The 16,138-nt window shown below is 38.3% G+C and overlaps 1 protein-coding gene and 1 long non-coding RNA gene across 2 annotated transcripts in view; one reads left to right on the plus strand and one right to left on the minus strand.

Moving 5' to 3' along the window:
- The first annotated feature begins 32 nt into the window (after positions 1–32).
- Positions 33–8,226, plus strand: klf1 (Kruppel like factor 1 (erythroid)). The gene is made up of 3 exons (XM_061987818.2): positions 33–288; positions 6,121–6,853; positions 6,913–8,226. The coding sequence occupies exons 1-3, from the start codon at positions 226–228 to the stop codon at positions 7,086–7,088; spliced, it is 972 nt and encodes a 323-aa protein (XP_061843802.1). The 5' UTR covers positions 33–225; the 3' UTR covers positions 7,089–8,226.
- LOC140679945 (uncharacterized) overlaps positions 6,642–16,138 on the minus strand; it is a 57,828-nt gene continuing 48,331 nt past the window's right edge. The window contains exons 2-4 of the long non-coding RNA XR_012051218.1: positions 10,796–10,970; positions 6,927–7,064; positions 6,642–6,837 (exon numbers count right to left, since the gene is read on the minus strand). This is a non-coding gene — a long non-coding RNA (uncharacterized lncRNA). The remainder of the gene's footprint in view (positions 6,838–6,926; positions 7,065–10,795; positions 10,971–16,138) is intronic.

Raw genomic sequence — 16,138 nt, forward strand, 5'->3', positions numbered from 1 at the left:
GCTGAAGGAGATAGACAAGCGCAAGGAGGGAGAGATAGCGGAGAGAGAGAGACGGGGGAAAAGAGCCATCGTTAAGAAACTGTTTCTCAGGCCTTTGGTCAAGTGTGTGAGCGGTATCTCGCCTTGAGCTGCTCGGTGAGGTGGTGAGTAGTGGTCAGTTTGAAACTGAGAGGCCGACAGGATAAAGAAAAAAAAAACCGTACTACTGCTGTCAACTCCTGCTTAATGGCGGTCACCCAAGCTGTGCTCCCTTCCTTCAGCTCCTTTTCAAACCTCACTGATATGAAAGTAAGTATCATTCACTTTTACACATTATGCAAAATATGGGATTTTTTTTTTGTTCTGTAACTGCAAAGAATAATGACAATATTGAATGCAAAAACAACAAACATAACAAGGGAGCTAAGATTTTTGCACTGTAATGTTTTTTGTGTTTTTTACAGAACATTTTTATAATATGTTTCATATTTGTCTTCCTCACATCAAGTCATATATTTAGGCGGCCACTTGTTGCTGGGCAGAATTCAAGTAGTAGAGGCAATACATTGTAGTGGTACATTTATATCTTTACTAGCAATGCTGGTTATAGAAAATAATAATAATACATAATTTATTTAAAACATTTAATAAATACTTAAATAATAATAAAAAAAAAAATCATTATTAATTTTTACATATGCCAATTATGTTTTTTGTGTAAAGAGCTTTGAGATAGCATCCTGAAGAAAAAGATTAGAAATAGAATAAGTCCTACACGTTTTGTTTACTTCATGAAACTAAATACTAAAAAACAATGCATGGATATGCACAAGAGTTAAATATCTTTAAAGAGAAAAAAAAACAAAACAGACTACTTCCAAGCTTTGTTACAGGTGACATTTTCTAAATGTGAAAATTAAGATGAATGTACAAAATAATCCTCTGAAAGTGTCACTAATTGTCTACACTCCTGGCATATGTTGTTTTAGGATGTTTGAATGGCAAAAATTATATGTGTGCTTTGTTAAAGATTAACCATTAAAGTTAATAGTTTGGATCAATTGTAACCCCCAAATGTTTGAAAGGTATACACACACAATACCAATATAAAATGCTTCGGTCCAAAATAGGTCCCCATTTACAGACACTCAAACCACAATTTTGGGATATTCTGTAATGTAGCCTTTACATAAGGTGCACTAGTTTGTCAATCTGAGCCTCTTGGTAACATTTTTTTTACATTGTCAATGAAACCACAATTTAACCAGTAGTTGGCAGCAAGGTTTACATACACAAGGGGTCTAAATGTTGTATTATTGCAGATAGGTAAATATATAATAATATGTAACAATAGTATCCATGAATTGGAAGTGTTAACTTTTAAATGTCATTGAAAAAATTGTGAGTGTCTTTCTCAAACAAAGAAGGTGTTGTACTGGGGTGCCAGGAAACATTTTGAAAATACAAAATAAAAACTGAAACTAATTAAAATATTTAAGCTCTGAAAGTTAATCATTTGATATGATTTTTTTTTAAAAGAGGTCCATGTAGTTGGGTCCTAAATGTAGGTTTTTGATTAAGAATAACATCAACAAGAAAAGACATGAGTTTTTGATAATAAATAATAATACAAATAATACTAATATTATCAATAATAGTAATAATAATAGTAATGTATCAAAATCAATTGTTTAAAATCATTTATTGATGTAAACAAGGCATAAACATTCCACTCTGTACTTCCCAATTTATATTTGACTTTTTCTTGTTAAAATAGGTGCTGCTTAGGGGTGCTGAGAAAAAAAACCATTACATCCAATTCACAGTTTTTATATAATTTGACTTTAAATCAATTCATTTAAAAAAAAAAAATTTTTGTAAAGAGGAACTGCGCATTTTTTATTTTGCCAATTATTCACAATCCTTATGAGAGACAAGAATATATCTTTGTTTCGTGTATTCTAATGTATAGAAAATATGACTGGCACTAACAATGCAGCTAATGGGAGACATCTATTGCGCCCATAAAGCCCTTTGAAAAAACATCCAAAAACGTCCAAAAAAAACTCTATTTACATGTTATGACCTGAATATTAACCAAGTATTAGCAACATTGTTATTATAAGAGCTAACGCTGAGGAACTACTTTTAGCGGCAACGTGATCACAGAGAGGTAACTAGCTTATGCAGCTATTGACATGCTGAGCTGCTGCATCGCCTCCGAGTTGGTAAATGGTGATTCAAGATTATAAGTCATGCCTCACACTTGTATCGTAAAAGGTTGTGGCCATAAACCGACATGTACATTTATTCAAGACCTGAAGACATTGCGAGGAATACATGGCAAGAAGCTCTTTGCGCACAGCATTTTTTTTACCATCTTAATGGGGAACACAAGTTTTGTGCTGAAACATACAAACATCCCATCAGTCTGCATCGGACATTGTACAGTAAGTGCTTGTTTTATTAAGTTTGAATTCCTTGTTTAGCAATTAGCAACACTACTGCTTGATGTTTAGGGTCTGATTTACTGAAGGTTTGCGTTTACTAAAACATGTACAAAGTTGATAGCACACACAAAGGTGATCTACTAAATGTGTGCAACATGCATTGCGTCTGTTAAGAGAGCAGAATAAGGCGTGCAATCCATTTTGCGTCTGTTTTCATTAATATGCAAAATATGTGCCGGTCATCAAAATACCCATAATATTGGGAGGGAAAGATGCAAATGTAATTGTTTAGCACACACAATGTGATTTATCAACACATCACCGTTTTGTAAGCACTATTTTGCATTTTATTTAGCACGTGTCAGAAGGCCGTGCAAACTAACACTTCCACACACGGCTGCAGTATCAATGCACAACAGAATCCTCCGTCCTACAGGTGTGTGTCAACATTTGGACGGTCAGAAATAAAGAATATTAAACATATCGTCTATTCAGCAAAATCATTTTATAACTTTATAGCCACTAGAAGACTTATGGGGATGATTAAAATGAATTCAATTGATAGGTTTTGGTGTCATTTAATGTGTTTTTTTAACAGAATTTGTTTTTTCCAAATAAAATATACATTATTAAAACTATTTTTATAAGTAAAGAAATTCTTTAATTATGCATTTTTTGCATTCAGAGCCGGAGTTAAGTGCAGTGTCTCTCCAATGAGAACACCTTCAGCTGTTAGAAAAAATTAAATAAAATGTGGTTTAATGGTAAATGCCCATAAAAGTAGTACATGTCTGCGGCATGTTTGAAAACAAAGCCAAATGCGGCAGGTAAGAGCATGATAACATGAATGTGCAGTAAAGAAGAATGTCTCTGTGCTAATGCCCTGTACAGTATGCACACAATTCTAATTTAAAGGGGAACTGCACTTTTTTGGGGAATTTTGCCTATCATTCACAATCATTATGAAAACATTTTTTTTAATGCATTCCACATTTTATGTAAACAGCTTACAGTGGAGCCAATGGGAGCTCCTTTATTTTGCCCCCAAAAAACAATAAATAACCATTCAAAAAGCGCCAACAATACTCCATGTACATTTTGTGATATTGTTATTATAAGCGCTAACACAGACCAACTATTTATAGCGGGATCACTACCGTGTCTCCCTATGTTTACAAGCTGGTTCCTCGCTTCCCTGCTCCCTGTAAGTTTATTGTAGATCATAAATCCTGCAGCTCACCTGGACAGAAGAAGTGTGAGTAGGTGTTCCGACAATTTGGTACATTTTGACAGCCATTTAGGACTCGGAAATGGCCAGAACGACACAAAAAGACGCTTTGTCTTGCCATTTTCTACCGCTTGTCCCTCTCGGGGTTGACTGGAGCATATCACCTACACCCTGAACAAGTTGCCACCTCATCACAGAGCCAACACAGATAGACAGACAACATTCACACTCACATTCACACAATTTAGTGTTGCCAATCAACCTATCCCCAGGTGCATGACTTTGGAGGTGGGAGGAAGCCGGAGTACCTGGAGGGAACCCACGCAGTCACGGGGAGAACATGCAAACAGAAATACCCCGAGCCCGGGGATCAAACCTAGGACTTCCGTTTATAAAAAAAAATGGTTATTAGAATTTCTATACTAAATAATAAATTGTGAGGATCGATTTGACTTTTTTCAAATCGAGAATCGTGTTGAACTAGGAATCGAATCGTCACCCGCAGAATCGTGAGTTTTTGTACAAACCCCGTTTCCATATGGGTTGGGAAATTGTGTTAGATGTAAATATAAACAGAATACAATGATTTGCAAATCATTTTCAACCCATATTCAGTTGAATATGCTACAAAGACAACATATTTGATGTTCAAACTGATAAACATTTTTTTTTTTTTTGCAAATAATCATTAACTTTAGAATTTGATGCCAGCAACACGTGACAAAGAAGTTGGGAAAGGTGGCAATAAATACTGATAAAGTTGAGGAATGCTCATCAAACACTTGTTTGGAACATCCCACAGGTGAACAGGCAAATTGGGAACAGGTGGGTGCCATGATTGGGTATAAAAGTAGATACCATGAAATGCTCAGTCATTCACAAACAAGGATGGGGCGAGGGTCACCACTTTGTCAACAAATGCGTGAGCAAATTGTTGAACAGTTTAAGAAAAACCTTTCTCAACCAGCTATTGCAAGGAATTTAGGGATTTCACCATCTACAGTCCGTAATATCGTCAAAGGGTTCAGAGAATCAGGAGAAATCACTGCACGTAAGCAGCTAAGCCCGTGACCTTCGATCCCTCAGGCTGTACTGCATCAACAAGCGACATCAGTGTGTAAAGGATATCACCACATGGGCTCAGGAACACTTCAGAAACCCACTGTCAGTAACTACAGTTGGTCGCTACATCTGTAAGTGCAAGTTAAAACTCTTCTATGCAAGGCGAAAACTGTTTATCAACAACACCCAGAAACGCCGTCGGCTTCGCTGGGCCTGAGCTCATCTAAGATGGATTGATACAAAGTGGAAAAGTGTTCTGTGGTCTGACGAGTCCACATTTCAAATTGTTTTTGGAAACTGTGGACGTCGTGTCCTCCGGACCAAAGAGGAAAAGAACCATCCGGATTGTTATAGGCCCAAAGTTGAAAAGCCAGCATCTGTGATGGTATGGGGGTGTATTAGTGCCTAAGACTTGGGTAACTTACACATCTGTGAAGGCGCCATTAATGCTGAAAGGTACATACAGGTTTTGGAGCAACATATGTTGCCATCCAAGCAACGTTACCATGGACGCCCCTGCTTATTTCAGCAAAACAATGCCAAGCCACGCGTTACATCAACATGGTTTCATAGTAAAAGAGTGCGGGTACTAAACTGGCCTGCCTGCAGTCCAGACCTGTCTCCCATTGAAAATGTGTGGCGCATTATGAAGCCTAAAATACCACAACGGAGACCCCCGGACTGTTGAAAACTTAAACTGTACATCAAGCAAGAATGGGAAAGAATTCCACCTGAGAAGCTTAAAAAAATGTGTCTCCTCAGTTCCCAAACGTTTACTGAGTGTTGTTAAAAGGAAAGACCATGTAACACAGTGGTGAACATGCCCTTTCCCAACTACTTTGGCAATTCTAAGTTAATTATTATTTGCAAAAAAAAAAAAAGTTTATGAGTTTGAACATCAAATATGTTGTCTTTGTAGTGCATTCAATTGAATATGGGTTGAAAGCGATTTGCAAATCATTGTATTCCGTTTATATTTACATCTCACACCATTTCCCAACTCATATGGAAACGGGGCTTGTAAGATTCTCATCTTAACTATTCTGATTCTGATCCCTAACGCTACTAAGATTTCAATACAATCTTCATAGTTCTGATTAGGGATGAAGCTGACAAAATATTTAATCTTTGAAAGTGGATTTTTTTTTTTATTATATCTTTATTGCAAATTCTTTGTAGCGACTCATTTGTGTTCTAAAGGGTCAAGAAAATGACTCCAAAAACAAAATAAGTTATTAATTTACTTACGTGCATTATATTTGTTGCTGAATCAGCGCTCTGTTAAATATAACATCCACGTTCTCAGGGCATTCAATCAATTTGCAACTTGACTGTGAATTGGTCCGATTTTGACCTAGATCTGGTTTACGTTTTCTCTCCAATGCACCCCAAACATCTTAGGTGTGGAATTCCGATGGCGGCTCGCCTCGTCTGGGCCCTGAGCAACTGCAACTCTCCCAGCAGATGACTGACGGGCTCATAGATGACGACAGTCAGGCATGCTGGGATATTGAGTTGTTCCTGTCCGAGTGGTGCAGCACATCGCCTGAACTCAGTCCCTCCCTGGACCACAATGTTGAGATGTTGCAACAACAGCTGGACCCGGACATAGTGTACCAGGCTGGAGGCATGCTTAAAGACCGAGCGGATCAGGATCAGACGGATGGGTGTCCGATGGCTGAGTTCATACTTCCGACGGCCCAACAGGAAGTGTACCACCAATATTACAATAACGCCCCGGTAGGGCGGACGAATGTAGACCCGTTTGGTTTCTCCCAGGAGAGACCCATCCCACCGTGGGAGCAGAACCCGTATTACCCCCCTCAGCATCCTCCTTTGGTGCCTTTCCATGATGTCCGATTGGTACCGATCCAAGCTGCAACCTCTGACCCTCGACACTACAGCTACCCGCTTCACTTCAACCACAACGCCAGCCTTTTCTGTGACTACACCCGCAGCCAGCCTCATCAAGAAAGGGTCGGACCGCAGCCGCCCCCCGGTGGGGCGCAGGTGAAGCGCGGGCGACGGTCGACGGGGAAAAAGACGGCAGCCATCCACGGCTGTGACTACCCCGGATGCAGAAAGACCTACACGAAGAGCTCCCACCTCAAGGCTCACCTGCGCACACACACAGGTACGCTCAACGCCGCGCCGCTTGCAATGATTATTTCCTCATTATTGGTGCTTTTTCAGGGGAGAAACCTTACCAGTGTTCATGGGAAGGCTGCAGCTGGAAGTTTGCCCGTTCTGATGAGTTGACCCGTCACTACCGCAAGCACACGGGGCAAAAACCCTACGAATGTGTGCTTTGTCAGAGGGCCTTCTCACGCTCCGACCACTTGGCGCTGCACATGAAGAGACACACTTAACGCTCAAAATGGTGCTATTCAATCATATCACCAATGACAGAAAAATAGAGCAAATGTACGTAATGGAACAAGAAAAAGCTGATATATTGATACTGATAACAACACACACTTTTTTATTAGGTGCATGTATGATGTTTTTAACCTTTTTTTTAAAAATTGCATGCACATGCATCAAGGCCAAAATGAATGGAAAAAGGTGGATACACAGTTTAATTATGTGTACCTTCTGCCATCTAACGAAATAGCATGTAATTGTTCTGCCGGGCATAGTTAAATGAGCAAACATCAATTTGCAAAATAAAGCAAAATTTAAAATACAGCAAAAAAAATAATGTAACAATAAAAAGCTGATATGTTGATACTAATAACTAATAATAACATACCATTTTTTACCTCTTAAGGCCCAAGCTGTTTGTTTACATGCTTTTTTTATTTCTCTTTGCTATTTGGGCTTATTGGACCCTAATTAGAATAAAAACGAAAAATCATCTTTTGATATGATGTACTTAGTCCATAAGTACACAAACATGTACTTCATGTGTAGTGACATGCTAATTTTTATTTTTACACTTTTTTTTTCCAAATTCCATTGTATGTTTTACTCTTCTGACACCACCAGATAGCAGTATAAGTGTCCATATGTCGGCATATGACCCCAATTCAGTAGTGTACACAATTTTGGAAATAAGAGCTAAAAGGTGCTGTCCACGCATGTGGCCACTAAGCCTTTAGAGGTTAAATTAGGTATGTGTATAATGTTTTCTAGCCTTTTTGAAAAATGACATGCACATGCGTAATGGCTAAAAATGTATGAATGGAAACAAGTGGATGCACAGGTTAATTATTTATACTAGGGCTGTGAATCTTTGGGTGTCCCACGATTCGATTCAATATCGATTCTTGGGGTCACGATTCAATTCAAAATCGATTTTTTTTTTCAATTCAACACGATTCTCGATTCAAAAACGATTTTTTTCCCGATTCAAAAGGATTCTCTATTCATTCAATACATAGGATTTCAGCAGGATCTACCCCAGTCTGCTGACATGCAAGCAGAGTAGTAGATTTTTAAAAAAAGCTTTTATAATTGTAAAGGACAATGTTTTATCAACTGATTGCAATAATGTAAATTTGTTTTAACTATTAAATGAACCAAAAATATGACTTATTTTATCTTTGTGAAAATATTGGACACAGTGTGTTGTCAAGCTTATGAGATGCGATGCAAGTGTAAGCCACTGTGACACTATTGTTCTTTTTTATTTTTTTTTATAAATGTCTAATGATAATGTCAATGAGGGATTTTTAATCACTGCTATGTTGAAATTGAAACTAATATTGATACTGTTGTTGATAATATTCATTTTTGTTTCACTACTTTTGGTTTGTTCTGTGTCGTGTTTGTGTCTCCTCTCAATTGCTCTGTTTATTGCAGTTCTGAGTGTTGCTGGGTCGGGTTTGGTTTTGGGATTGGATTGCATTGTTATGGTATTGCTGTGTATTGTTTTGTTGGATTGATTGTCTAAAAGCATGTTGTTCCAACGTTATGTTTGAGTTGCTCAACGTCAGGACTTAATTCAACAGGTTCTCAACGTTGTGCCTGCTAGGAACACACATATTTTAAATTTTTCTACATATATAATTTTGTTTGCCTTTTTGTAAAAATTCATGCACATGTGTCATGGCCAAGTATGCAAATTAGACAATGGCGTCATCCAAACACCCTAAAGACCTTCCCCTCAAACCAGCGCCACAAATAGATGTAGTCCCAAGGCTAAACTAAGCCGTACACTGGAAAAAATGCCCCTCATAAAAGAGTTAAAACAATGTTTGTACAAGTTATTTTTGCTTTTAATAAGAAAACGAATCTGCCAATGGAACAAGTTAAAATTGTCTTGGTAAGATTTCTTGAAATATTTTATTTAAGCTTTAAAAATGTCAAAGTGATCATGAAATTTGCAATTTAAACTTATTACTAGCTATACTTACTAGTATTGTGAAGTTTTGTGTCTGATAACAAATTGTGGTGCTCAAAAAGTAGTATTGTGTGCCTAAAAACAAATTGTTATGTCTCCCTGAAAAATTGTGACTTGTATTATGTTAGTTTGGATAATTTGACTAGAAATGAGAAATATATATTTTTGGTCAGATTCAAAGTTTTTCCAGTGTAAATACTTTTCAGATCATTAAGTGAAATTGAGTAATCTGCCACGGCCCATTGGTTGGGCCTCTAGATCAGGGGTCCCCAAACTATTTGACTCTGGGGCCGCATTGGGTTAAAACAAGTTGGCCGGGGGCCGGGCTGTGTGTGTATATATATATATATATATATATATATATATATATATATATATATATATATATATATATATATATAGACAATATGATTTGCCTGAGCGGCAAGGAGGCACCGAGAGTAACAAGCGGTAGAAAATGGATTAGAAAGGACATATTTTTTTAAAGAATAATTACAAAAATGTTTAAACTTGGGACTTCCCATAGGCTGGATTTTGGAGACCCCTGCTCTAGATTGACAGAGTTTTGGGAAATTGTTGTTTTATTTCTTGACATATTATGTTGTCAAATGCACTGGATTATATGGTTGGTAGGCAAAATACACCAAATCAAATTAGGCATGCTGTCTTTTAGATGTTGTACATTCATGTTAGAATGCAGGTTTAGCTTTGATACTAATTGTTTTAGATTTTTGATGCCTTAGCAATTCTTAGCAAAAAATAGGTAATTTATGATTCAGGGTAGGAGACTTATACAATTTTTGTTGAAATATTCTTCATGCCTCGATCTTCATTGTATGACTCAATTTACCAACCCAAGCTACAAACTGGCTAAATGTTTCATTATTGATCATCTGAAAAACAACAACACTGTACGCAGTGGGTGCATGTGGACAGTGAAGAGCTAACAAGACCTACTGAGGTCTGTGTAACTTTTCCAAATTCAGAGTTCACATGAAGTCTTAGCCACCTATGAGATGATATCTGTGTTTCTAACTTTGTATTATTGTTGTGCCAATTGTTTATATTTAAAAGTGAAACTCAGGGTTGTGTCGAAGAAATGTTTAGACACTATATGAGTATCTTTTGTCAAGTGACCCACATATTTATTAACCAGGTTTTATATCAGTTGTATAATTTTGGTGTTTTTATGTTTTTTTATATTTACATTTGCTTAAAAGTGTTTTATTGTCACATCCAATAAATATTTGAAATGACCCCTCTCAGTTTCATGTATTACTGGACCTTTAGTTTCCAATGTCTCACTTATAGCTAAATATCTGTTGTTTCATGTGTTTTGTGAAATTGCATTGTCCCCTTTGAAATAAACTAATCCAATCTAATCTAAGTAAAAAAAATATTTTAACAGTGAAGATGATTTACTACACGCGGTCTTTATGGTGTGAACATTTATTTTCCTGTGTGGAACAGGATAATAATAATAATACATTTTACTTATAAAGCGCCTTTCTGGCCACTCAAGGACACCGTACAAAATCAAAACAATTAGATAAAACCAACAACAAAGATCGATAAGATTTTGTTACGTACGACGGGGGAAGGAGATGACACAACGGCAGGGATCAGTTCAATAGGTTTATTGAAACTGATGCTGATGATGTGTTGGGGTGTGTATGCTACTAAACGTGAACAGTGCAGGACGATGAATAGTATTAACAATGTAAATGTTACCAGAGTTTGTTGTAAGTGCGCGTTGGATGAATCCTTCGTCTGACCAAAGGGGCAAGGCGAGAAAGTCGGGGGCTGGAGAGAGGTAACGAGGTCCGTGTCCAAGCAGGGGTCGAGGATCGAGGGAGGCAGTGGGAAGTCCAGGCACACAGCTCGATCACGGGAAACAGAGGGAACACTGCGGGAAACACAGAGGACATAAGACACGGGCACAGGGAAAGCACAGAGAGAACAAGTACGCGGAGGGCAGCCAGAGACGGGATGCTTACTACGAGGAGTGAACTACGTTCCGGCACTGGATCTTTATGCTGTCTGCCCTCTTTTCTGTCTACACACTGTGTCTGCTTGTAAGTACTCCGTGATTGTGCGCTGCCGAACATGCTCCTCTGCTCGTAAACCAGCAATGACACGACGTCTGGATTACAGGCAGGCTAGTCCAGTACCCGCACTCTTTTACTACAAAGCCACGCTGTTGTAACATGTACAGAATGTGGCTTGGCATTGTCTTGTTGACATAAGCAGGGGAGTCCATGAAAAGACATTGCTTGGATGGCAACATATGTTGCTCCAAAACCTGTATGTACCTTTAAGCATTAATGGTGCCTTCACAGATGTGTAAGTTACCCATGCCTTGGGCACTAATGCACCCCCATACCATCACAGATGCTGGCTTTTGAACTTTGCGCCTATTACAGTCCGGATGGTTCTTTTTCTCTTTGGTCCGGAGGACACAATGTCCACAGTTTCCAAAAACAATTTCAAATGTGGACTCGTCAGACCACAGAACACTTTTCTACTTTGCATCAGTCCGTCTTAGATGAGCTCAGGCCCAGTAAAGCTGGCGGCGTTTCTGGGTGTTGTTGCTGTCGCTTTGCATAGTAGAGTTTTAACTTGCACTTACAGATGTAGCGATGAACTGTAGTTACTGTCAGTGGTTTTCTGAAGTGTTCCTGAGCCCATGTGGTGATATCCTTTACACACTGATGCAGTACCGCCTGAGGGATCGAAGGTCACGGGCATTGCCGCTCTGTGCAGTGATTTCTCCAGATTCTCTGAACCTTTTGATGATATTACGGACCGTAAATGGTGAAATCTCTAAATTCCTTGCAATAGCTCGTTAAGAAATGTTGTTCTTAAACTGTTCGACAATTTGCTCACGCAATTGTTCAAAAAGTGGCGACCCTCGCCCCATCCTTGTTTGTGAATGACTGAGCATTTCATGGAAGCTGTTTTATGCCCAATCGGTCTGTTCACCTGTGGTATGTTCCAAATAAGTGTTTAATGTGGTTAGAGTGTCCGCCCTGAGATCGGTGGGTTGTGAGTTCAAACCCCGGCCGAGTCATACCAAAGACTATAAAACTGGGACCCATTACCTCCCTGCTTGGCACTCAGCATCAAGGGTTGGAATTGGGGGTTAAATCACCAAAAAATTATTCCCGGGCGCGGCGCCGCTGCTGCCCACTGCTCCCCTCACCTCCCAGAGGGTGAACAAGGGGATGGGTCAAATGTAGAGGACAAATTTTACCACACCTAGTGTGTGTGTGACAATCATTGGTACTTTAACTTTAATGAGCATTCCTCAACTTTATCAGTTTTTTTCGCCACTTGTGCCAGCTTTTTTGAAACATGCTGCAGGCATCAAATTCCAAATGAGCTAATATTTGCAAAAAATAACAAGTGGGTAGTGATATTAATTTCTTCCAAAAAATCACCAATATTATGGTAACGGACACTGAAGGTCTTTTGATTTGTGGTGGGGATTTAAATATATATCTACAGCCAAAATTGGACTCATCTAGTATAAAAATACATAACGTTAAACCCCTTTATAAGAAAGTAAACACACTTTTTGAGGAAATAGGTTTAATTGACATATGGCGAGACTTTTTCCCAGACAGAAGGGATTATACTTATTTCTCTGCTTTATACAAGAATAGATTATTTTCAAACATTTGGAAAGGATAAAGATAAAACATGTACCTGTGAAATTGGGACGATAGATCTAAGTGACCATGCACCTATATACCTATCTATTGACTTTAATCTGAGGGCAAAAAAATAATACATGGAAACTAAACTCAAATCTGCTGAATGGTCTATCCTTTAAGACACAAATTAAATCTGAAATTAGTCTCTTCTTGGAGTTCAATGACACAGGAGAGGTTTTGCCTCCCATGTTATGGGACACCCTGAAGGCTGTTTTAAGAGGGAAAATTATAGCAATATCTTCATTTAAGAAAAAAAATGAGAATACAAAATCAAATTACTTTAAAAAAAAAAACCCTAAAAGAATTAGAAAGAAAACAAACTAGATTTGGCACCGGAAGAAATACTAGGAATGAAACTAACAGTTTGGCCACACAAGAAATAAAAAACTAATGTTTTTGAAACAGAGACACTATGAAAGTGGCTCAAAGTCTATGAAAATATTGGCTTGGAAACTAAAAAAAAAAGATAGCGGAAAACACAATTCATAAAATCAGGGATCCAAGAACAAAAGAGATCAAAACTAAACCAAACGAAATTCAGGAAACCTTCGAACATTTTTATAAAACTTTATACTCCGAGGTCTCTAGTAGGAGCATAACCCAAATTGACAGCTTCCTGAACTCCCTGGATTTACCTATTTTAGATAAAAAAACAAAACCAAACAATATCTGCAGATATAACTGAAAATGAATTAAAAGTTGCAATAAGTAGGCTTAAATTAAGTAAATCGCCAGGATCAGATGGTTACACGGCAGAGTGGTATAAGGAATTAAAAAAAAAATGTAATACCTGTTTTACTCCCCACATTGAATTGGGTCTTAAAAAAGGCACAAACACCACTTAGTTGGAGGGAGGCAATTATCTCAGCTATACCAAAGAAAGGCAAGGATAGAATTGAATGTGGATCTTACAGGCCAATATCGGTTCTCAATGTAGATTATAAACTATTTACTTCCGTTATGGCCAAACGATTAGGTCAGGCTTGGACAAAGGAAGGGACTCAGATGCAGAGATGTGATTCTAAATAAAGCTTTTATTTTGAAAAACTCTTTAAGCCTCCAGAGCAGAGTAAATTCAAATACTATGAAATCACAAAATAGATATCGAAAAAATGTTCCAAAAGGGAAAAACCGAAAATCACTCCAAAAGGAGGAAATACAAAAATAAGGACAATTATAATTAGCACCGTATCTGTTATCAAAAAACTTTAACAAAAAACGCTCCAACAGGAGGAAGAAATTAAAGACTATAAAACTTACTACTCTAATAAATGTAAACAAAAAATCACTCAAAAACTTTGAGGAAAGATCATAAGGGAAAAATTATAAATCACCACTGCGGTAGAAAAAAGGCTGAATAACAAAAGTCGCTCTGAGGGAGGAAAAAAAGTTAATTCAAAATTACAGCGTGGGATATTCTGGAAACAAGGACGTAGACGTGGGACAAGGCAAGGCAAGGCATGGACATGAACATGAACATGAACATGAACATGAACATGAACATGAACATGAACATGGAACGCAAGACAGGCACGAAAGCTCGAGACAATCTGGCACAGAACAAGGGGAGGCATGGGCTTATAAAGAACATGAGGGTAATGGCAAACAGGTGGAAACAATCAAGGGTCAGGGATGACGTCAGACTGGTGACACAAGAGGAAGGACCCGTGATCTGAAACAGGAGGAGTTGCTTTTCAAAATAAAACATGTAAATCACAAGACAGAAAAAACCAAGACAAGACTTCCCTCACCGCGGTGTGACAGATTAGAAGATTTCTTGCCTATATTGATACATAATGATCAAACAGGTTTTATACATCAACGCCAAACACAAGACAATATAAGAACGACACTACATACTATGGATCATATACAAAGAAAAAACATCGAAGCAATTGTTATAAGTGTGGATGCTGAAAAGGCCTTTGATTCGGTTAATTGGAATTTTCTTTACAGAGTTCTATATAAATTCGGCTTTCAGGATACAATTATTAAAACCATACAGGCACTATATAACAATCCTACTGCTAGGATTAAAGTCAATGGATATTTATCAAACAGTTTTACCCTCGAAAGGGGCTCTAGACAGGGATGTGCATGGTCACCGTTACTCTTTGCATTATATCTGGAGCCATTAGCTCAGTCTATCAGACAAAATGAAGATATTAAAGGGGAACATTATCACCAGACCTATGTAAGTGTCAATATATACCTTGATGTTGCAGAAAAAAGACCATATATTTTTTAACCGATTTCCGAACTCTAAATGGGTGAATTTTGGTTAATTAAACGCCTTTCTAATATTCGCTCTCGGAGCGATGACGTCACAACGTGACGTCACATTGGGAAGCAATCCGCCATTTTCTCAAACACCGAGTCAAATCAGCTCTGTTAATTTCCGTTTTTTTCGACTGTTTTGCTATGCTACGACAGAGATGGCAAGAATGTGTGGATATCCTGCGACACTCAAAGCAGATGCGTTTCCAACGATAAAGTCAAAGAAATCTGCCGCCAGACCCCCATTGAATCTGCCGGAGTGTGTGAGCAATTCAGGGACAAAGGACCTCGGTAGAACGGCAAGCAATGGCGGCAGTTTGTTCCCGCAGACAAGCGAGCTAAACCCCCTGGATGTCTTGGCTCACACCGTCCCTTATGCCACCGAAGATGATCAAGAGAAGAATATCGACCCTAGCTTCCCTGGCCTGCTGACATCAACTCCAAAACTGGACAGATCAGCTTTCAGGAAAAGAGCGCGGATGAGGGTATGTCTACAGAATATATTAATTGATGAAAATTGGGCTGTCTGCACTCTCAAAGTGCATGTTGTTGCCAAATGTATTTCATATGCTGTAAACCAAGTTCATAGTTGTTAGTTTCCTTTAATGCCAAACAAACACATAGCAATCGTTGGTTAGAAGGCGATCGCCGAATTCGTCCTCGCTTTCTCCCGTGTCGCTGGCTGTCGTGTCATTTTCGTCGTTTTCGCTTGCATACGGTTCAAACCGATATGGCTCAATAGCTTCAGTTTCTTCTTCAATTTCGTTTTCGCTACCTGCCTCCACACTACAACCATCCGTTTCAATACATGCGTAATCTGTTGAATCGCTTAAGGCGCTGAAATCCGAGTCTGAATCCGACCTAATGTCGCTATAGCTTGCTGTTCTTTCCGCCATGTTTGTTTGAGTTGGCATCACTATGTGACGTCACAGTAAAATGGACGGGTGTTTATAACGATGGTTAAAATCAGGCACTTTGAAGCTTTTTTTAGAGATATTGCGTTTTAGGTAAAAATTTAAAAAAAAAACTTCGAAAAATAAAATAAGCCACTGGGAACTGATTTTTAATGGTTTTAACCCTT

The sequence above is a fragment of the Nerophis lumbriciformis genome, linkage group LG27 (assembly GCF_033978685.3).
Source record: "Nerophis lumbriciformis linkage group LG27, RoL_Nlum_v2.1, whole genome shotgun sequence".
NCBI classification, from domain to species: Eukaryota; Metazoa; Chordata; class Actinopteri; order Syngnathiformes; family Syngnathidae; genus Nerophis; species Nerophis lumbriciformis.

What these genes read in the sequence shown, in the direction of transcription:
- klf1 (XM_061987818.2), top strand. Translation starts at nt 226, where the DNA reads ATGGCGGTCACCCAAGCTGTGCTCCCTTCCTTCAGCTCCTTTTCAAAC. An exon ending in CAAACCTCACTGATATGAAA is followed by an intron (nt 289 to 6,120) that starts GTAAGTATCATT and finishes CAAACATCTTAG; the next exon opens with GTGTGGAATTCCGATGGCGG. An exon ending in TCACCTGCGCACACACACAG is followed by an intron (nt 6,854 to 6,912) that starts GTACGCTCAACG and finishes GTGCTTTTTCAG; the next exon opens with GGGAGAAACCTTACCAGTGT.